At 42.9% G+C, this 23,977-nt stretch overlaps 1 protein-coding gene across 2 annotated transcripts in view; it reads right to left on the reverse strand.

Annotated features, from left to right (window-relative positions):
- Positions 1-490: 490 nt before the first annotated feature.
- psmd1 (proteasome 26S subunit, non-ATPase 1) overlaps positions 491-23,977 on the reverse strand; it is a 53,519-nt gene continuing 30,032 nt past the window's right edge. For both annotated transcript variants that reach the window (XM_071542639.1, XM_071542638.1), the window contains exons 17-25: positions 23,433-23,547; positions 20,093-20,209; positions 17,637-17,739; positions 11,401-11,570; positions 8,032-8,124; positions 7,489-7,575; positions 4,744-4,917; positions 2,605-2,770; positions 491-712 (exon numbers count right to left, since the gene is read on the reverse strand). In XM_071542639.1, coding sequence (XP_071398740.1) covers positions 2,624-2,770; positions 4,744-4,917; positions 7,489-7,575; positions 8,032-8,124; positions 11,401-11,570; positions 17,637-17,739; positions 20,093-20,209; positions 23,433-23,547 — 1,006 coding nt within the window. In that variant the 3' untranslated portion in view covers positions 491-712; positions 2,605-2,623. The remainder of the gene's footprint in view (positions 713-2,604; positions 2,771-4,743; positions 4,918-7,488; positions 7,576-8,031; positions 8,125-11,400; positions 11,571-17,636; positions 17,740-20,092; positions 20,210-23,432; positions 23,548-23,977) is intronic.

Consider the following 23,977-nt stretch of genomic DNA (forward strand, 5'->3'; position numbering starts at 1 on the left):
AGATACCACAGAACTTTACATGAACAGGTCCTTTGTTAAATTATATAATGAAATTGAGAAATACAATCAGCATTGCACCTTTAAGTGGTGGAAAAATGACTTCAGTTTTATCTCCTGTCCCGACAAAATAACTGCTGGTACAAATGTGGACTGTATGTCTTTTAGTAGCATTTATGGGCAGAATTGTTTCTTTATATGAAATCTAAACCCTCGTCTTGACTTTAAAACAAAAAGCAATTCCTGCTGTTTGCCTGAAGCCAGATCTGTCCACCCAGTGTTGTTCAGTGTTTCCATGCAGACTTTTGGTATTCAGTCTCCTGTACAGAGGTGCTGATCCAGACAGGCTGCTGGACTTCAGCTGCTGCTTTAAGTGCTGAGAATGTAAACCAGTCTAAATGTATGGGATTAGAGAGAGATTCCTCAATGCCCACCTAGTGAAATATAGCAACTAAAATAAACACACATGCTCCAGTCTCTAATATATGTCTTTTTTTTTATTGTACGGACAGAAAATTATACCATTTTAACAAGAGAATGTAAAACATTCCCTGTCTGACAAAGGAGGGGCCAGGACAGGGAAGGAACGTGTAAAAGAGGAAGCGATGGAAGGAGGATGGAGGTGGAGAGACAGATGGATGCATGGAGGGGAGGGAGGGGAGACACAGGGCAAACATGCTGGGATCTCAGTTCTTCTGATGCCTGGGGACGCCACCTGAGGAGAGGAAAACACACTGGTTAGAGCTGATAGAGTTTACTTGAGCAATCCAAAATAAATAAAAAAAATTAATACACACACAAAACCACACTCTAATCAGGAAACATCTTCAAGCACTTAACATATGTCATTTGATGAATGCACTTCCAGTACCATGAGTTTGCAGTGTGAACACTGCAAATGCATTAGAACCTTGGAACAGCTGAGTGCTTTAAAGAGGCAATAAGTAAGATTTTTACTGCCTCATAGCACAAAATGACCATCATTTATCAGGGCAGCAGGGGGCTGATAGGATTGTTGATCAATATCAACGACTAAACAATTACTTGGCCAGTTACTGAGATTTCTGGCAGTTAAAATCACTGTCTGACCCAGATTTCTTGAACACGAAAATTACTTAATGCCTCTTTAAAACAAATTACCATTAAACTGATTTTGGAGTAAATTGGACAAATTAGCTTTTTAAGATTAGGCTCCGACTTTATGAACAAATAATGAATTTAACTGAACAATTTGCCACTCCAACAAACTTTTAAAGGCTTTAAACAGACTTGCACTTTGATTGGACACAGGCATCAACCCCTTCAATAACAACATGGTCATTCTAACCACTTGGCCAACCTGCTGCCTTCGACCGGTACAATTTGCAGATGCATACAAAGCTAATCCATGAAATGAGCTTTACAATGATCTCCGCCATTGTTGAATTTGTCGCACTGCACTTGAACCTCATAAAGGGATGACATACTGTGTAAAGAAGCCCTAATTTGGTCGCCGACACCTCATCTGTCTCATCACACATAACAGTGAGTTCCTACATGGGAGGCAGGCTGCAGCCAATCCAAGACAAACACAACAACGAGCCAGGGATCATTAAGCATCCGGCTTCATTGGAGTGTACAGTGAGGAGGTTTGTCCTCTGAGCATGGCGTTCAGCGATGGCAGAGATGTTTACATTCCTCAGTTAGTGATGGGTGAAACTGGGTTAGGGTTGGGAACAACAGCACAGACCTGCATTGTAACGCTATGTGTCATCGCTCCGCCATCTGAGGGCAATGAGGATCACACAATGCCAGAAAGGTGTCTGGAAATCCAAAACATCCTTGTCACTGTAACCCTAGCTACATTTACACCGCTACCAACCATGTCACCGTACGACTGTCCAACCTCTGATTTGCCAGTCTCAATGGTGTGGCAGTCTTGGTGTCTGCAAGTTTCAAATTAGCTGTAACACTTTTTGTTGTAAGACCTTTTGAATGCCCATTAGAATGAAATCTAAGACCAATTTTGCAAGTTAACTGAATGTGAAAATGAAGCACCTACACCCATCAGAATATAGATCTGCCTGTCTGGGTTGATTTCTCACCCAAAAAACAGCACAGCAAACCACAACAAGAACTCTAAAACTGAATTTAAACTTAAACTTAAAATGATCTAGTTAACTGTATTCAAGCCCTGTTAAGAGCTTGACTTTAGATAATATAATTTTAGATAATATGATTCAAGACATTTTTTGAGCATTCATCCTTTATTGTATAGTTTACAGTGGAGAGAGACAGGAAAGTTGAGCAATGAGTGAAGGATGATGTGTGATAAAGGTCACAAGTGTGCGCCAGGACGTCCTGATTTAAGATATTTTAAGACTTTTACAGGACCTGCAGACCCCCTGTGGAGCAAAAGGTGGGACATGAAGCCACGCTGCTATGCGACTGGCTGCTGATGGACGATGCAGCCCAGAAAGTTCAGCAGCAGCCGACTTTTCTGTGACGACAAACGGGGAAACGAGGCCAACGTGGTTGATATCGGCAGTCGTTTCTGGAGTTGCTTGTGGTTTGAACGTATAAAAAGGCTCAGGATGGGTTTGTGTGACGCTGCGGGGGTAAACGTACCTCAATGGTGGAAGTCCTTCTACTCGTCGATGTACTCGAAGGGCTCGGGGGGCTCCGGCTCCTGCTCCTCCTCCTCGATCTTGGGGCCGTGAGCTGAGACCGGCTCCACTAGCTCCTCCTCCTCCTCGCTGGTGTCCTTCATGATGATGATGCCGCCCGTGTGCAGCTGGTGACAGACAGGGAAAATCACCAATAGCACGGAGCGACCGGGTGGAGCTCCACCACCGGCTGGTATGATATACTGATACTCGGGTTTAAAAATACCCTCGCTCCCAAGTCAATGGAACAAGCTGCTCTCGCAATTGTTTAAATCTCACCCGCTCTCCACTGTCAACATGGGACTGGTGCTTATGCAATAGTTGGAAAAACTGAACCAAGCATTCGCAGAGGCATAAAGTCTGGATAAACTACAGTGAGCAAGCAGAAAGCAGGCAGGACAGCATGCTACAAGGCAGAAAGAGCTTTTTGCCTCTGGGTAAGGCATAATAATAGTGAAGATAATAGTGAACGTAGTGTTTTGTTTAATTCCAAGTAAAGCCACAAAAAGGTGCGATGTGCTTTGGTGATGGCAGTTTGGCTCGAATAAAAAGATGATATCGATTGAAGTAGTTCAGCTCCAGTGAAGAATGAAAGACAGGAACTTCATATTAATAAAAAGTGTCCGTCTATTCAGCAGGCTTTTAATAAACCTCTTGTGAACAGACTTAAGTGAGCAGATTTAAGGATAAAGCCTGCAAAACCTCTCACTTATTAACCACATCTATGCATGGAAAAAACCCTTACAAGGAAAATTGTTTAAAAACAGAGCAAAGAGACAATTGTGGCACTTGATACAATAAGCCGGACAGTGTTGAACACAAAATCAAACAGTCGCTCCTCTTTATAGGACCGGGATGAGTGCGTATTGGGTGACTGCACATCTCCCTACTATTTACTGCGGAAAACTTTACAGCAGGACCGGAGTCGGCTGGTTTATAGGCCTGAGGAGTGGGGAGTGTGTGTGGTGACAGAGGAGGAGGTGTAGATATCCAGCAGAGGCCAGAATCAACCGAGACTGAATCCTGATTTGAAAGATTTATTTCAAAAGTTAAAATCCCCCCTTGGATCCTTACACCGTTAGATATCATAAATCTGATGTCGCAATGCATTCCACGAGTTATTCGGTTATTTTGTGGAGTGATGTCATTTACTTTCTTGGTGTACTCACTTTCCCTCAGCCTGCCTTGTCTACTTCTACTTCAGTTAATGATTTCCTACATTTCCCAGAATGACTTTCAACGACCCCCAGAGAAAGCTTGTTAAGTTGTTGCATTCAGCTGTGGGTTATGTGTGTAGATGACGGGAGCAAAAGCGACAGTAAGAGCAAGAAAGCAAGAGAACACAACATGTCTTGTGGCTGCATTGCATTCTGGTCTATTGAGTCTTCTGTCAGTGGAGAAATTGGTCTCTCTGCCTCTTCTACGATGTATTTCTCCCTGTATGATTGTTGCATGTCGGTGCAAAATGGCGGCTCTAGACAGAAGCCCTCGCTCTTTGATTCTGAGGGACTGACACCAAAACCTGATGCTTACTATTGATGTTTTAGATCGCTGGAAAAATTTCTGCTAAACTCCATTGTTGCTGTGCTGTAAATATCTTGACATGACCTGATATTGTCTGTGTTTGGCCAGCTATTCGAAGGAATAAGAAAAATACATCATCAAATAACAAAATGGGCCCAGAAATCCAAATTACAACAAACAGCTGTTTTTTTTAACTGTGTTTTAAAAGTGTTTTAGGGTGGATTTTTCATATAAACCAACCAAGAGTCAGTAGCTCCTGATAGGTCCACATTACACTTATTAGTCAAACACAATAATTATTGCTTGACTTGTTCATTTTACTTCAAGTGGTTTTCTTTGTTTTTTACTTTGTTCTCTGCAAAGCACTTTGAGATAAACTCAGGCTGTTGGTAGACACAGTAACTATTGTGATTTATCAGTTGTCTGAATTTTGATTGGAATTTCCTTTGTTATTCTGTAGAACACATTATTACAAACTTACTTTGGAAAGATCTCTTCATAAATAATTTTGACTTGAGACACACACACACACACAAACACAGACAGACACAGACAGACGGACAGAGGTGTGTGTTACCGGTTTGAAGGGCTGGTAGCGGCAGGTCTCTGGCATGTTGAGGACTTTGAGCTGGGCCGGCATCACTCTGGCTGGGTTCTCCAGCAGCTGGAAACTGGGCTCCGGCTCCTTCTTCTTCTCCTTCTCTTTCTCCTTCTCCTCATCCTTCTTCTCCTTATCAGCCTCCTGGACCTCCTGCCACCGCAAACAGACAGACGATCAGCATTTTCTGCATCGTTGTCATTCTGACTTATTTTATTTCCCCATAGTTGTTATTTATGCATTTGTTTGTTTTTTTTGTACCGTTCTTGTCCTTGTTGAGTTTTTGATGTCATTTGCTTTCTGCAGCCAAATTCATTTCTGTCATTGTTTGTCATCTTGATATTTTCTCTTCTTTTGGCATGAGATGGTTTCTTTGTTTCACCCACACAGTTTTTTTTTTTTTTAAAGTTAAAGTTTTAAAGTTCTATTCATACTTTTCTAAAGAAAAATTGTCTCATTCACGCCGATGATGGGTTTCACCCAAAGCACCATATTCCAAAGGTATTTTTCCAATATAAATTTGAGATTCTCTGATACTACACAGAAGTTATGAGTAATAAATATAGTATATCTTTCTTCTCCCTGTTGTGATCCACTCCTTTCCTGTTCTGGCGTCCTTGGTGGCAAGTGATTTGTGGGGCTATCGGGCGGACGCTGGGAATGGTGGACAGGCGATAAACAAAGCGCTGAAGGACAAAAGGCGCCAAGGGAGCCGGCCATAAAGTAATACTAGTTCTGAATTTCCAAGAAGAGCCAACTACATCATCCACTGGAGACACTCCGAAACACTACCAGTCTGTCCATCACTTCTCCCCTTGCTCCCTCGCTACGGGAAGCTTCATTTTTGGAGGAGTGTATTCTGAAGGTGCAACAGCAGTAAGAGTAGTGATGAAATCTGTGTTTGGCCGGGCCAGTCTGGCCGTTTGGCACAAGGTGAGGGGTTTGAGTCCTGCAGACCCTGTGCTGAAAGAGATCGTCTCCCTGAGTACATGTACGTTATCGAAGACGATCTGACTGTTTGTACTTAAAGGTCGATAGTACGTATGTTGGCTATCGGCACTGTTGATGTTTTGGTACATTCAATGGTGCTTTTGTTGCCACTTCTGATTTTGTGTTTGTGTGTTTTGGATGCGTGTGTGAGAGTTGGAGTGTTAAAGGTGTTTTCAGTTTTCCTTGGGGCATCAGTGTATTGATCTATAAATTTAATCTTTTTGCTTCCATTTACTGACTTTGAAAACACTTTCTAACATTTTTGAAAAGTGGTTTTAAAAAAAAATATGATGATGATGACATGTACTGCTATTATTATTATTGCCAGTTAATGTTTCTTGGTCACTATCTTGACAATTCTTCATATTCTCATAACCTACTGCTTGCCACCAATTTCATACTGGATATATTTGATAGATATTATTTTTTCAAATTGTACAGTACTGTGCAAAAGCCTTAGGCACCCAAGAGCTTTAATATAAATTGTGTCTTAGATGTTTATTCATTTTTTTTCTGCATTAGTGTGTCAGTAGACTGCTCATTATAGTACATTTTTTGATATTTAGAAACTTTTCATTTAATTATTTCTGAAAGCATCTTCGCTTTACTTTTTTCTTTTACATGTACCTTAGACTTTTGCACAGTACTGTATACTGCATATATTTATAGATATTTACATATAGTATATTTTTCATAACATTGGTCATTTTTTCTTAGCGTACATATTCTGCATTCATTCTCTCTTCAAAACTGCTGGGTTTTTTTGCACACCCTAATATTGCTATAATCCATACTTTTTCCTCTTCTCACTCATACATTCTACTTAACATGTTCTAATGTTGGAACTGTGTACGTTTGTATGAACCCCATTTGCTATATTCTTGTTTATGTTCCAATTTTCTGTTTCTACTCCATTTTTCCCCCTGCTTTATCCTGTTACTATTAGCAGCTGCAACAACCCAATTTCACCAAAATTATGATTAAGGTTTCATATTACCTTCAATGAAAAGCAGTAAATGTAATCCACTACTCCTCACCAGACACCATGTCACACCCACATTATTTAACAATATTTATCACATACATAATTATATAAAGGATAACAATCAAGCTAAAAAGCTTATTTCAAATAGTCTAAACCAAAGTCGTGTTGATAAACCGGCCAGGAAATGACAGCTGGTGAAATCTGAACTCGTCGACCCCAGTGTGAGTCGTGGACACCCCCCCAGCGAGTCAAGCCAAATAAATCAAAGGCCTGAGATGTGAGCGGGCCGGACACCTCCAGGCTCGTCTCTCAGCACCGACGTTGAGATCTAGCATGGTGGAGCGAATCAAACATGCTGCTAACGCCCCGAGAAAACCCCACTGAAAGCTATACTGGCCCCCGGCTGACAGAGCCTGTCGGAGAAGAGCGGGCATGACTGTGTGTGTGTGTGTGTTTGTGAGTGTGTGTGTGTGTGTGTGAGTGTGAGTGTGTGTGAGAGAGAGAGAGAGAGAGAGATTGAGAAAGAAAGTGTGTGTGGGTGAGTGAGTGTGTTTCAGAGTGAGAGAAAGAGATTGTGAGTGACACGAGTGCAGGAGTATTTCCACATTGTCTTTAAATGAATTTTGGCATCTTTTTGAGTCTAGAAAACCTTTAATATGGAATCCATAAAAAAAAATCAAATAAGTAATTTTGGGATTGGCCAGCGCGAGGGAGGAAAGGGTGTTTCGGTGTCGGGCGTTTCCACTCACCACTTCCATCTTCTCCTCCTCCTTCTCTTTCTTTTCCTTCTCCTTCTTCTTGGCTTTGGCTGTGATGGAGAGAACGGCGGTGGATACCTGCCACGCAGAGAGAGAGAGAGAGAGAGAGAGAGAGAGAGAGAGAGAGAGAGAGAGAGAGAGAGAGAGAGAGAGAGAGAGAGAGAGAGAGAGAGGGAGAGCGGAGACGTTTCCATAATGAAAGACAACACCAGAGACACTCAGGCCTTCTAAAAACATCGCTTTAAATGAACGAAACTAGCCAACCACAAAATAACCGCTGCTAAATGCTTGTGCTTTCATTACATTCTCCAAGTGCACCTCGGATTGTGAAATGAACCGACTGAGAAAATAAACCAGGGATGCTAAAATAATAAACATAAGAGGCGAGAAAATGATGAAAGCCTCACAGGGAGCGTTCGAAATTATTCACAAATCGATATGAAGCGAGACCGGCTTCAACCTCACTAAAAACGTCAGAGGAAAGGAAAACAAAAACAGAACGTTTGATCTGTGTGTCGGCGCCTCGGCTCTCACCTTCTCCTTCTCCTTCTCCTTGGGCACCTCCAGGGCCGGTGGGTAGGCGAAGGTGGAGGGCTTACAGTTGGAGCGGTACTGCACCTTGGGCATCTGGGCAGGGAGGCAGAGGGAGGGTCAGCTACACCAAAATATCATCAAGTTCAAGTTCAAATTTACTTAAAAGTGCATTATCACAAGTCCCAACACACTTTAAAAGAGGGAAATTTAAAAGAACAATAAAAAACAGTTCATGTCACATAGAAAAAGACAGAATATCATATAAGATAATATAAAACAAGGATGAAACAATACAAAGGAAATAAAACGGTGTACAAGGAAGTAGAATGTCACATGATGTTGGACCAGCTACCATAGAATTTAGAGAATAAATATGTTTTAAGTTTTGCCTTAAAAACAGAAATCAAGCTTGCCTCTCTATCACCTGACATCATTCCTTTGTGGATGTCCAATAACTTTAAATAACCATGTTGCATTAACCTGGATGTAGGGCCTAAAAATCAATATCAAGGATTTTTTTCGCTATCAATATACAGTAGACTATATCTTGATATGGCTCACGTGTGCAAAATCATGTTAAGTAATCAAATTAATGTTCATCCCACTGAACCGAATGGTAATGTTCAGTGTGATGTCAAACAAAACTGAAACTTTCAAATAATATTCCTTAAAATGTTTCATACCTCATTTTGTCAGGGTTTTTAAATGAAATGTGCTCGTTATCATCAGTTCAGACAGCAGAATTGTGTGTCACAATATCCCAAAATCACCATATCGTCTTTATATGATTCCACTGAAAGACGATAAACAATAACATTGAATTATTGCCCAGCTCTACCTGGACTCAGACCCTGAGCTGCTTGTCTGGTCCACTTCCAACGGAACGGACCAAGCCAATTCCAATCCTGGTTGTAAGTGTCCTTTCAGAAAGTCTAGCTAAACAATATCAACTGATATCATTCCAATGTTGACATCAATGTCAATGATCAATGTCCTTTCAGAACAATGCTGTGAACAAGCCCAGCAGGAAACTTCACTGAGTTTTCTGTTCAATTCAACTGAACACTGCTTTGTTTTAGTACTGAAATCCATTTGAGGAAGGAAGATTCAGACTGAAGAATGACGTAGTGGAATGTTTTTCATTTCAGAATGAGCCAACGTTGGATACAAGCTGGCGTTACCCTGGCCCTATGAGCGGCTGTCTGCTCTCTTTGTATGGGAGAAAATGTCACATCAAAAACTGTGCTGAAATTTGGCAGTTTAATGTTGCCTCAAATGTCAGTCTCTGATTTGTTGCCACGCACACAGTTTGTTTTAGTTGAAGAGGACAAAGGAGGGGAAATGAGGTGAACCACTTCTAAAATTTGAAATTTTATTAAAATAAGTGCTGCTTGGTAGATCAGATATATATGTGCAATTGAAGAGTGGATCCTAAGACTAAAGAAAAGGTTGACCTCTACAAGATCTGTATGTTTGCCAATAAGCCAACATTACATTTCCGAGTTTGCTGCGACGGTCTCTCCCATATAAAGAGAGAAAGAGAGACCAGCATGTATCAGGGCTAATTGTATCTCTAACATTAAAAAGGCAAGGAGGGCCACAAATGGCTTGCAAGAATTTCATTTGCACTGGTTTGAATTTAATTTTAATGGTATAAAAAGGCTTTTCAGACAGCTGATACAAGCTGTGTGCAGGTAATGAGCAGGATTTTCTCATCAGAAAGTATTTTCTAAGCCAGTGCTTCCCAATCCAGTCCTCAGGTGCCCCCTGTCCCTGTCCAAACAGCTGATCCAGTCAAGGGCTTAAAGCTGATTGGCTGAGCAGTAGAAACAGATCTACCTGAACAGGGCTAGAATCAAAGTGTGTACCCTTCTAATTGGATCAGGTAAAGATGGAACAAAATCTTGCAGGACAGGGGGTACTTGAGGTTTGGGTCGGTGATGTGGCGGTAGCTTAGATGTTAGAGGACCAGATGCGAGCAAAAGGTTGCTGGTTGAAATCCCCAGAAAGGCTGTGGAAATGTGGCAGCTGCTTAGAAGAGCTGCTCAGTGGTAAATATTAGAAGACTGTGGTTGTGCTGGGCAGCTCTGTCAACTTTCCCCGGTTAAAAGTAAAAAAAACAAAAAAAACAACAACAAAGCAGCACTGCAGCACAGTAAGTGACCAGAGGGGCCTTTTCATTTTATATCACCTCATAACTCAGCCTGTTTCACCGCAGCACAGAGGCAGAATGGGAGAGCAGCGAGCCATTGAAGTGGCTCGCCGACTGTGTTAGTGGCAGTGATTTCTCTTGGACATAAAAAGTGCCTGGAAGCTGCTAGATTATTGCTAAAAAAGGACAACTGGTAAACAACAACGTTCTTCTTTGTGTGGCGGTGAGGAGGCTGGGCTGTATGTTGAAACAGGTGCTGGCTGGCCTTGGCACGGTGCAGCCTGGCTGTCTCATGGGACGAGGACGGCACTGTTCCTCGGTTAAGCCCCGCTGTCCCGCAGGACCCCAAAACCTCCCTTCTCCTCTCCATCCCTGGTGTATTATTTTGGGCTTTACACCAAGTAACTCCTCCAGAGGCTGGTAGGCCCGGGGATACGCAATACAACAAAATGTGTGTGTGTCCCTGGTGTCAGGTGCTGCTGATTCAGGGAGTAACAAAGAGGTAATTCCCAATTAATGTCCCACTGATGCCCAGGGATCAGCGCGACATATTGGGGACTTAGAGTGTGTGTGGCGGCGGCCAGGACGGTCAGGACGGCCTCTTTGTGGACAGGCATGCCTGCTACCAAGGCAGCAAACTAAATATTTTGCCCACCAACCACAGTGGCTGGTGCATCCCAAAATTCACCAGCCACTTTCACCATTTCACCCGTCAACTGTGTTTTTACAGTAGACCCTCTAAATAATTGTTGGTTACCTGTTTAAGAGGCTGGCAGAGTAGACAAACTTACCAGTCACAGGCAAAATTTAACACAATCTGTCTTGCGATCATTTTCCAATCTGGTTCCTACACATTTTCCATTTCAAGATTCCTACTTTTTCCAGGCCTTACTTTCTCAAATGGGGTTGAAGATTTTGGTCTGCTTTGAATATGATGTATATAAAGTCACAGTGGGTTTACAGCTTCGTAACATATGTTGTAATGTATAAGATAAGATATCACTTTATTAATCCCCTTGGGGAAATTCGGGAATTGGGTATATCAAGACTGAACGATTTTACCATAATTTTCCCAGACATTTTTGTGCAATTCTCACATTTTTTAAGACCTGGAAATATAGGAACCCTGCTGTGAGGCACAAGGTGAGGGTTTACACTCACAAACACACACACACACACACACACACATTCGTATTCGAGTCCAGATGCTTGTGTACCTTGAGGTCCTTGTTGAGGCCGATTATGGCGGTGGGCGTGAAGGCCAGCGACAGGAAGTGGGAGAGGGGGAACCAGAACCAGAACTGGGTGAAGACCAGCAGGCCCACCACGGACGGCATGTGGGTGTGTCCCGTCCTGGACTGCAGGGAGATGGTCACGTTACGTCCACCTGGAGCACAGAGGGACAGAGGGGGCAGAGAGGGTTTCAGTGTTATGGGACATATGATGTTGGTCAATCAACAGAAGATGTAACAGTTTCATGGACAAAGGCCATCAGTGCAATATGATGGATCAAAGGTTCCTACACTTTCTCCTTAGCAAATTTCCATACTTTTCCCAGACAATTTTTTGCAGGATTTGAAGGATGTGGTTGGTGTTCAGTATGATGTACATGGATAGAAGCTGGGCAATAAATAGGGACTGGGTCATATCACTCTATTAATGACTGTAATTCTTCACAACGGCAAATATCTTGTGAAATGACAGTGGATCTACAACTAAATAAAATATCTTGTAATGTGTGTGTCGGGACCAGGGTCCAAATTTAACACCCGCCAAGTGCCAAATGGCAGTAATTTAATAAGGGCTTTAGATAATAACATTTGAATGCCTCGATTATAAATAGTCTTTGGGTTTTGCCTGGTGTCAAACTTTGTCCCTGCATACCACCGTACACTCTCTGAGCTCGAGCCAATCAAATCAAAGCAAAACAAAACAAAACAATGGCTCTGTGTCAAACAGGCCTCTGATTGGCTGCCTGTTACGCTGCTCTACACTGTAGTTTCTCCGCTGCCTGGCTGGATAACTAGCCTAACGTTAGTGGGAACTAATGTTATTCCCATGTGACGAGTTACTTCATGATGAATTTCAAACTTGAACCACTGTAAAAGTGAGTGAGCAAGTTTTAAATTAACTGTCTCTTTATTGAATGTTTCACATAGTTCATGATACTTGGGGCCAGTAAAAATTATTCTTGGCAGATAAATTCTTCTAGTTTACCAGCCCTTGGCAGGTGAGACAAAAGGTTAATTTCAGACACTGGTCAGCAGTGAACAACAGTTTCCCTACTTTTTAAAGACAGGGTAATAAGTTAACTTTTCAGTATCTGGAAATTCTCAAAGTACTTTCCTAATTTTTCATGTTTCACTCACTATTTCCCCGACCAAAGCACTTAACCCCCTGCTGCAGTGCTGGAGCTGCTCATTGGCCAGCAGCAGAAGACTGTGGTTGTACTGGGCAGCTCCCAGGTGTGACTGTGTGAAGCTGTATGAATGTGAAGCAGGGCAGAGTTGTAGAAGAGCAGAGTTGTAGAAGAGCATGCACGCTCAGCAAACCAGGGCACTGCTGAAAAGGAGCATGCAGCCTCAGCAGCCCTTACTTATCTCTGTATACGTAAAGGTTAAAAATATGTATTGCTTCTCCGTCGAGGCCAATTTCACCATCAGTAGAAAATATGCTCCACCACACAGCATACGAGTTGGGTCACATGAGAGGTGGAGGGTGAAACCGCTGCTATGAGCATGCATGATGAATTCAGTTGTAAACTAGCATCCATGAATAACTATGCAATTTAAGAAGACTGACCTGAAGAAAAGGAAAAAAAAATGGTGCAGGCTCAGCGAAAGATAACTGCCTATTCGGACAATAAAATACACTTTTCTTTTTTCGATACCGATTACCGAAGGGAAATTCTCTTTTCTCTTGCCCCCTCCACAGAGAGGTCAGAGGTCAGGGTCTAGAGGGATTTAATGTCTTCAGCAGGAAGGGTGCTTGCTGACACAGTCGACGAATTCATGCTTCCCAGTTTAAGGACAGACTCCCTCCTCACTACACCCCTCTCTTTCTCCAATCATAACAATTAGTTATGTAGACGGCTGCTAATCAAACTCATTTAACCTCAGAGAAGAAGAGTCATGAGATGAAGGAGTGGGAAGTGAATGAGTGTCACCACCCAGAGGAGGTCATCTTTTGGCCTAAAGCAGTCCGATCTTTCTTCAGCCAAGGCCAGGATTCAAATTACAGGGAGATCTTGGCAGGCCGGCGATCTGTCAAACCCAGGAATCCATTGTCCACAGCTTCCTGCATTTCAGTTTAGCTCTAATAAAGAGTAGGCTCTGCTCATTAGATGTGAGCTACACAAAGGAGATTAAATAATTGATCTACATGACACGAGCTGTGTCAACTGTTCCAAGAGCCTGTAATAGAAATAATACACGCCTTTTCTCGGCAGTGCTGGAAGCAGTTTCAGAGTGCAGCACGAACATTTGCCCATTGATTGTATTCATCTACATCAGTGGTTGTATTACCATTAATCATGAATGGTACAGAAAGCATATCGCCTCTTTCCTAGAATTAATTGGTTGCCTACTCTACCAGCCACTTTGGCAGGTAACAAATCATCTCTTGGAGTACTAGACTAAAAAATTAAGAAATAAAAAATTGCTGGGAAGGTGGTGACCATGACTGATGAGTTTTGGGATTTACCAGCAACGTGTTTTTTCTTTCCTTGACCATTTTCTGATTATAGACGACAACTGCCTGCAAAATCCATCTGAACTACGTAGAATTAATTTTATGTTTTTATAACATAGCTGATCAATGCAGCTCATCCATAGTATTAGTGTGATATTGATCTAAAAGACAGCAGTGCTTAGGATGCCAGAGAGATTTTGGTGAAAAGTCTGTTACTATCTCAGCTTACATTGGTCTCTCATTCCATCTGAAGTGATAACAGGGAGCTTAGGGCTAACTGGAACCTTGTCCAGGCTTTAGCTGTTATCAGTTTATGACCTGCTGGCTTTATAAGTTTACAGGAGAAGAAAAAAGGGGGGAAATGTCGCTTAAACTGTGATTTCGCAATGGTGCTGGTGTGAAAGAATGAAGCCTTTTCCCTCTGAGTGAGAGAGTGTGTGTGTGTGTGTGTGTTTGTGTGTGTGTGTTTGTGTGTGGGGATTTCTGTACAGCTCGATGGGGAGACCATGACACCAACACTGCTGGGGTTAGGGTTTGATTCCTACTGGGGCCACTCATGCTAAAAATGTATGTTTTCATAGTATGGCAAATCGCTTTGGATAAAGGCGTCCACCAAATGGCAAATTGCGTACATTTTTGTGTGTGTATGTGTGTGTGTGTGTGTGTGTGTGTGTGTCAGAGGGGCTGATTGAGGGGATGTGATGAGACAGGGGTCAAGGGCTGGGCTGTGGAGTCGTACAATAGAACAACAGACCTGCCTCGACCTTTCTGGGACCAACAGTAGGGAGGAGCCGCAGAAAGGGGAGGACAGAGGGAGTGGGAGGAAGAGAATACAGGAGGCAACCGGGGTGAATCCGACATTTCTATGGAAAAAAAAAAATGCAAAACGTCCATTGAAAACAGCAGGTTACTAGGGAGTAGCCCTTCCAGCTGACAGTAATGTCCAAATCCAAAGGAAACCATTCCAAAATGAAATTAGCGCAGACAATAGCGGTTAAATCATCTGCCGTTTTCTTGCTTTGCGCCCACTCTTTTTTCTGAGGTCACTGAAATGATGTATGAACGGGGGTCATTTGATGCCTTAACTGGACATCTGAAACGGCATTTAAACCATCCAAATCCAACAGATTTACTGGTGGCCAGGGTGAGTCACACGGTCCGCTAGCCGCAACACAACTGGGTGCTTAGGAGTCTCTTAAAAACTTGAGATGAGGTTGAGAGCACTTGACTGGTGGGTTATCCCCCCACCCACTGTTTTTGCCAACTCTTAGTTTGGCAGGCCAATTTTCATTCCAGGGAGTTGGTGAGGGGGGCAGAGGGGCAGCAATGATTCCTCGAAGGTGTTATGTGACTACATCAACAACCAGCCCGCTTGTTGTGGTGATTTAAAAAGACGAAAGCACCAAAAATCCCATAGATCAGAAAGACGAAGGCAAAAAAAAAACCATAGATCAGGAAGACAGAACCGAGTTTTCTTGGAACAACTGACAGAGAAACCACAAAAGAAAAAGAAATTATGGTCCAAGAGCGAACAAGCTAATTCATGCAGCGTATGAATGAATGAGGGAACGTCTGGAAACAGGGAGCGGGCATGTAGAGGTGGGAGAGAGAGAAAGAAAAGACATGGATACAGAGAGCGTGAGAGAGAGAGAGAGACAGACTGACTTTTGGGTCGAAATTCTGGGTAATGAGCACCAGAGATCATGAAACTGAGCTCTAATCGCTTCCGCCTGTCACATTAAATACAATTACCCCTGCACCTCAAAAATCCCTAACCACTTAGAAGAACCAAGATACTAATACATTCACACTGCAAGGGCATGTTCAAGTCTGACATGCACTGGGCCTGTACCCAGGACATGGGTTTGTGTTTGAGAGCTGGAGTTTGAAGGAAGGAAGGGAGAAGGAAGGGAGTCTGCCTGCTTAATGACACCGGCGGTCAGATCTTGTCTGGGCGGTCTCACGCGAGAAAATAAAAAGGTGAGAGGGGGGTTTGTGTGTGTGAGTGTGTGGTGAGAAGTTGCTGGGTTGTCTTGGCCAGAGCTTATTAGGGTTAGTGGGTAGGACATGATATCGGATTTAGATCCTGCCTGTCATCAAGGTGGCTGATCTCTCCAGAGCAAAATAACCAGCAAATATAATGCTGCAGGAGCAGCTGAGTGTGTGGACGAATTCAAGGTTTCAAGAGAAAATCTTTTCATCAGTCAAACTAAAGCTGAAGAATTAATCGGGGGGGGAAAAAAAATCAAAATCGAAATATGAACTTCTGCAATTTCCAAATCACTGAGGCTGCAATTAATTGCTTAAGAGAAAGTAGCATCCAAAATGGATTTCTAAACAAGGTGTTTTAGAGCTGTAGGTAATCTTTGAGTATAATGAAAGGTTTTCACCAATATTGTATTTGATTCATGGACCAAACTCGGTCAATCCTGCACACTGTATATCTATTTTTTTTCAGCCCTAGTCAAAACATGTCAAAAACACATACACTTTGGTAAAGGTGCAAATACTGGAGATAGGCTTTACTTTGGGTAAATTGCAACACCTGATAGTGTATTTAGACAGCAGTGTGTAAACATACGAGAAGGGATTGCTGGTTTCTTTCTGGCTTAGCACACAGGCCTCTATGTTAGCGCTAGAGAATGGGTTTCTGCTCCCGCCTGCATTTAGGGTTTGTGTATACTTGTACGTTTGAGTGTGCTCTCTCTCTCTATGTGTGTGTGTGTATGTGTGTGTCTCCCAGTGTGATGATGTGCAACTCTCAAGGACCTCACACACACAAACACACGCTGTATGCTCGTGTCCACAAACACCCGCATAGACACACAAACACAGAGGCTATCGGACAAACAGTAATCACCAGGGGGAAAGCTAGCGAGCCATATGGCTGAGAGCAGAGCAGAGCCAAGCCAGGACCGCCAGGCGCTAATGCACCTTAGCATGATCTGTTCCAGAGACACACAGTGCACGGGTGGTCAGCTGGAGAGGGGTCTCTTCTGTTTGCTTGAGTGTAAAGGAACTCGGATCACTTCAAGGCACACAAAACCTCAGAACCTGTGTTAGGTTTAGAGCACTTCACTTAGATTACACACAGGGTAATTAGGAATTTGTGTCTTCACGTATCCCCCTGAGAAAGAAATACATGAATGCACATCTGTGGGGTGAAGGCACAGGTAGGACTGGGCAATATAGACAAAATAAAATATTACAATATTTTTTACCCAATACCTCGATATCGATAATGTGACGATATTTTGGGGATGAGTATTGGTGCTTTCAGAAGATCACATGAGAAAGTTTTGAGAAACGAGCATTGGTACGCTAATGTGGATATGATGACAAAGCAGGTAGAGGCATTCACTGTTCATTTCACCCTAGAACAGTCAAATAAGTTCAGAAAACTGTATAACTGTAAAAGATAACTAACGCAGCCTTTAAGACCAGAAAAGACCACATTTAAACTAGATCGCAATATTACAACAACCAAAATCCCAGAGAATCTCTAGTCTGATATCACAATATCGATATTATATCGCTATATCATCCAGCTCTAGGCACAGGGGCAGACAGGAGTGGCAGCCTGGAACAATTGCGGGTTCGATGTCTTGCTAAATGACACTTTGACAGGGACGGATCCATTGCCCATTGAGGAGGTCAAACCTGTGTCTTTCCAGTTATGGGACAGTATCTTTAACCACCAGGCAGGATAACTCTATAAACAGGTAGATAAGCCCCCTTTCCCCTCCGCGGTCTGGACACTGACCTGCGTCGAGGACGCCCTGGGCCAGGATGGCGCCGAACTTGGCCATGACGTCATCATGCTTGTCGTTGATCACCTTCGAGTAAAGCTGCCTGAACTGGTTCACCTGAAACAAAGGGGGGAGAGAAAATATGTTAAAGAACCAAGCTGTAATTGTTTGACACTGTGGCTCACTAGATTTTGTTTGTTTTGAGTCATTGGATCAAAGACATTTCTTAAAAAAAAATATTTTTGAATCAGGGCATATGAGAGGGATAAGCATTTAATTTTTTCCCTTAATTCAATAGTGACATGGATTGTAGAGTCCAATGGAGTTGTCGAAAATTAATGCTTTTTATACGTAGCATCACAATGTCTCTTTAATCCTCCCTCTAATCCTATTTAAAACAAAAAAAGAAAACCCATAACCCTATGTTTGAGTTCAAGTCCTGTGAAGGAAAACAAGTATATCTGCATGTTTTGGAGAGATATACAGTATATGTAGAATCTGTTAACCACTTGCTTTGCAGTGGAAAACACTCTTAGCAGGTGTGGAGGAGGCAGGAAAGGTAAGGTACTATTTGGCATCAAGTCTTTGGAAATGCTTCTCGTTCCTCTGCCACCATTAGAGTGGATTTTGGTTGGATGGGATGCATGGATAATTTAAGCAAAGCCCTATCTTGTTTTGCTCTGTATGCAGCCCTCCTCAAAAATAAATTGGTGGCTTGTGTTTATTTCCCACCCTGGTTATGAAAGTTGCAAAAAGCATTTTTCTATGTCTATAAGTTACAAAGTTGTAACAGTTAAACTCTGTCAAGAATCTATGCAAATGTACATTAATGTACAAAGCAAAATATCTAGCAAAATAAATCCTGACCTTCAAGTCAAAATAGACCACATGACTTTGTGCTAACCAAACACTGGTTATATTCTGTAGGCATCTGTCAGATCTGTGTATCTGAAAAAATAGAACTAAACATCTGGAAAATGTTTTGCGGCTCTGATTTAGCTAACATGCACACACTTAGGATTAACATCAAGCTTGAGACACTTATATTTTCCTTCAATAACCTTAACAGATTGAAAAAGGGGGAAGATAAAGGCTAATTCTAAGTCTCTTTTCCAAGCTCCATTTTGTTTCTTCCTGTTATTACTGAGGATCTAACACCGGGTAGTCACGCTGCAGGCTTGCCAACTCTGCTTAGCTTTATGCTTGAGAATGGGAAATTAGCATTAGCTTGATAAATCTACACAAGCCACCCTGTTTATTAATAAATCTATCAAATGGTTACAAAACTATGGTTATATGGTTACAAACAAGCAACATTTCAGTCTAAGCAACACTTAGCAAAAAGGTAATTTAAACTCTTGAGGGTTTATACAAGCCACCCCACCTGCAAGGATTAGTTACGCCTTTGACTTGGGGAATACTTTGTAACACAAAAACTCATTTCTGTTATACTGAACTTCAAATCTTCTGCATGACTTAATGAGCTAGCTGCAATTAAGGACCCAGTGTCATTTCAAACTTAAAAACGCAGTGGAGAGGGTGTGTGTGTGAGAAAGAAAATGAGCTTGTTTATGCTTTGCATATACATGTGCTGCATGTGTGTGACATGAAAATAAAAAGAAGAAAAAGTCCAGGTGGCAGGCGGTTGCCAACACTGCAGCAAAGTGTACATAAACAGGCTTTGTGCCTATGATGCCACGCACGCCGACACACTATTGGCCCACGCCATTCTCATTAACACTGACATCAAGAGTGCTGTGTACAACTGACAAGGCAGAGCTGGAAATTACACAGACTGGGGTTTTGAAATAAACATAGTCATGGGTGTAATACCTCCCGACGTTCCACCGTTTGAAAAAATAGCGCCTCTTGCACAATCTTGCATACCGCCTTGAGTTTAAAGGACTGTTGCTGTGCAGATGAGGCGTCTTTGAAAATGTGTCTGGCATTTCTTAACTGTCTATGACAAAGTGTGTGGTGCGCTAAGAGTGAGTGCGTGCAGTTATGCCCGGGCTAGCCATGCTCCTCTCTTCCGTGACACAGATTTCTTTCTTTCCTTCTGTCTTCATAACTCTGATACTTTCTGCTTTCAGTCAAAGTCTTTCCCCCTTCCCCTTTTCTTTCCTCTTCCTCCCTTTACTCAGCATATGTTCTGGTCTTGGGAGGCTGAGGCATCCTTTTCAAGAGTCACTGATGCATGTTGTTATTTCACAGAGAGTCCCAACAGGCCCCCAAGACAAAATACAGACCACTATTGCCCTGGACACCAAGGCTCTTTAGAAACAACTTCACATTTAAATGGAAATACCTACGCTGTTTTATAGGTCTAATCTAGACCAAAACTTTGAGCTAGGCCATTACTACTGCTAGCCATAAAACCAATTCCATGAATAATAAATGCTGAGCAATCAAGCCAGTCTTTACAAAAGGTGCACATACATAAAACAAGTTACAAAAACATTGCACCTACTTTAGGGCAGGTAACTTCAGTCTGCTGGATCATGATGAGGGCGGAGGCGATGAGGGCGCCCTGCCTCACGTAGTTCACCGGGTCGTTGGTCATGGGCTCCAGCAGGTTGATGGCTTCCTGTGGATGCGGAAAGAGGAGAGAGGAGTTAATAATGTTGCTTAATACAAGTGCATTTATATAGTAATCTACAAGCCTCACAAGGTCACGTACTGCCAAATTAAGTAGCTGAATAGCGGATTATATTGAAATAATTTGGAGCGAAAAAACAACTTCTTTGATGTGAAACAAAAAGGACAAAGCATTTAATCAGATGATCCTTTTCAAGGATAAGCAGCAGCTCCTTGAAGGTGAAGGGGATAAACAGAGTGCTCTCTCAGGACGCTCACAGTACTCTCTCCAGTGTTTAGATGAGAGCTTTCCTGAGGACTAAAGCGCTAGCAAGGGGGTGCGGGGGGGGGGGGGGGGGGGGGGGGGTCACACTAGCCACTTGGCACAGAGATTTAGATTCCAAGGCAGACTGGGCAGAGTTCTTCGACAGGCCAAAATGTCAGTTCTGAGGCCTGCAATTACTTCAGATCTTTATCGGAGGTGCTTAACCAGAAACCATGTTGGCTTGAAAGAGCAGATCTAAAAGCCCGGTGGACGATAAACAAGACAGAGTTTATCCAATATAAAATAAAGCAAGTTTTATTAATGGGTCACCGGTTTGGAAAAAGGTTTGTAAGACAGGAACGGGTGAGCGATGACCGTCTCGTGACTGTTGTCACAACAAGAGGGTCTACAGAGAGGCATCACCCGAGGGCCGGCTTCTCTGGTTTAGTCTGTTGTGCTGAATGATCTTCCAAGGCCAAGCAGTCTTCAGTTTCCTCCCATGACCGCTGTGAATGAAGAGGCGAGTGCGGACCACCTCTCCCCCCCCCCCACCCCAGTTCCTCCACTCCCTTTTGTTCTCGGCTGCTGTGCGGTAATGACTGTAACCCACACCGCCAGGCTCACAGAGGGAGGCGTCAGCTCCGCCGAGGAAAGAGAAACAAACAAGGACGATGACACTGGAGGTAAAATAAACCATGTTTCACCGGTGCTCTCGAGGCAGCGGCGTACCGGGATGATACGTCTGAGCGTTAAGCCAACACCAGTCAACCACATCCTGTTCCTGATTGGTTGTCGGGGAGTTTAATTGGGGGTATTTACTGTCAGGCCCAATCAGCAGGGCAGGTTCAAGCCGACCGTGGGCGATTTAGATCCTCTTGCCTTATGCTTCAGTCTGAGTTGACTTTTACAGTAGTTTTTATTCATGAGTTAGAACGGCTGGCCAGAAAATTCTATAAACAAATGGAACGGGGTAGAACACACATTACCACGCCACATTTTCCATTTTAATACATATTTATAAAACCGTATCAAATCACAGTATTTTGATACATAGAAATTTGACGGGTTCACATGAGGCTGCTTATTGTATAACATTAGACATAACATATTGAACATATTTTCCATCCAATTCACCAAACACAAGTTTGTGAGCTGTACTTAAGATTTTCATGATGGCACAAAATCAGCACACACAAGGGGCGTCAAAACACCTTCCTCTGCAGTTTTTTTTTTTTTTTTCGAGCGTGCAACGGAACAGAACAGGAGCACGAGTCCAATAAAAATATCCAAAGCCCCAGGTGTATAAATGATGGCAGGGGGAATGCGCCCCCCCCTCTAATAGGTGACCCACTTCTCTTGCCACAACATCATTACTCTCCCTGAAGGGTCTAATGTGCTAGAGGTCTGGGTGTGGAAAAAGCGAGTTGTGGAGCTTTGGAGCTGATCACCTCCCCAGCCTGGCTTGGCCTGATCTGGTCCAAAACATTCTCTCTCTGGTGCGCCAAGGCTCAGGGTGTAATGAGCCATGACTCTGCTTGGGCTGTGCCACCTGAGAGTGATCAACCCACATCGTTAGACAACTCAGGACCTGGCAGCACCCCCGACTTCTGTCTCCTTCACTCTCTTCTTCGGACTGCAATGAGCCCAGCCTCGATGACAGGGTACAGCTTGGTGACTGTACGCCAAACTGGACCATTTAACCGGCAAATCTCATGAGTTTCCCACAATTAGTTCAGTTCGTCTGCGTTGAACCTCCATGCAATTAAAGCAAATGTAATTAGGTTAGAAGCAAAATAGCAGCTTACTTTCTTTCATTCACTGAGTTCAGACCACAGAAATCAAGAGGAGACAAGTGCTCCAATCGAGCCATGGCAGCGTTTGAACCAAGTAGTCGCGGGTGGGAGTCTTCAGCACTGCGCCATCATGTGGGACAATTACAGCTCGCCGTTTGAGCTACAGCAGTAAGTCTGTGTCACAAAACGAGTTTCACCAAAGAGCATTTGTCCTGATGGCATCATTAGCTTTGACAAGAGAAAGCGACAACGGTTGCCCAGCAACCTCTGTGAAGGCTACAGAGGTGAATCTGTTCTTGTTCACCTCAGATAAGCTTTACAGAAGAGCTATCAGTTGGCCGTCTTAAGGAAACCCCTGTGTGCAGCATAGGTCATCTCTGCATCAGTGACGCACATGTTACCCCAAGAGACGACGAAGAAAGCACAGAGGATAAATGAGGACAGCAGGGGCAGTGCTGCGTTTGTGGTTGGAAAAATATATGCTATCTAGGCTTTTCTCATACACAGCCCAATATTAATTCCAGTTACGAACACCGCTTCCAAGAGGAGTCAGCTCTTGTGCGAAAACATTTTATGAAATAGGAACTCAGAATATCATTTACATCTTGCAACTTAGATCAATGGCAAAAAAAAGAGAAAAAAATGACTGTAAGAGGGTTCACCCGAAGCAGGGCAGCTGCCCCACATAGGACAGTGTCCGTTTGTGTGCCCAGTCACCATATGGTTCGGACCATAAGGTTCAGTCTTGTGTTTAGCAGGGCTGGGCGAAATGTTTGAAATCAATATCACGAATCATGAGTTTTTCTTTCAATATCAATATACATCACAATATGGCTTATGTGTGCAAAATCACGTTAAATAATCAAATTGATGTTCTCATTGAACTGCATGGTAATGTTAGGTGCGATGCCAAACCAATGTCTGACATCTTAAAAAAGTATCACTTAAAATGTTTCATACCTCATTTCATAAGTAAAATTTGCTTGTTATCATCAATTTAGACAGCAGAATTGTGTATCAAGATATCACAATATCATTGTATCATCATGATATGAATCCACTGAAAGACGATATATGATAATATTGAATTATCGCTGGCGGGAAGATGAGAGATGATTGCTTCTTTATAGTTGATGAGTAAAGGAAGCAGGGGGACAGGAGTGGGAGGCGCTCACCTTGTTTCCCGTTCCGGCGCAGCAGATGCCCAGAGCCATGGCGGCTCCACAGCGCACATGGGGGTTGTAGCTCTCTGACAGGAGGGACACCACACTGGGACACTGCTCTGGGGTCCTGAACCAAGACAGAGAGAGAGAGAGAGAGAGAGTGGGGGAGAGACAAGCAGGGAGTGATTAGCACTGGAATCATGAAACACCAGTTGTTGAGGACCAGGGCACATGGGACTCAGCTACAAAAATGACATCATCTTATCCATCATACAATCATTATAAAGAATTTGAAAAGAAAAATGTATCTGTCACCGATACCTTTGATCATGACAGAAATTTGTTCTTCTCTTATGATCTATTTGACAGAATAAATGTAACCGACTGATCTTGGCATCAAGATCAATCTTTAATAAATCACAACTTTGCCTTGGATTTGGTCACAAGTACAAATCTTGTGTGCCTTTTACAAATGAGGCCCCTTGTCCCCGCCGGCACAATAAGGCTGAAAGCTCCACATAAGTGATGGATGAGGTGATTTGCTCCCAATAATATAA

The sequence above is a fragment of the Centroberyx affinis genome, unplaced genomic scaffold (genome assembly GCF_046629955.1).
Source record: "Centroberyx affinis isolate AG114_WGS23_722 - 3 ecotype Tasmania unplaced genomic scaffold, CSIRO-AGI_Caff_v1 ptg004141l_1, whole genome shotgun sequence".
Lineage (NCBI taxonomy): Eukaryota > Metazoa > Chordata > Actinopteri > Beryciformes > Berycidae > Centroberyx > Centroberyx affinis.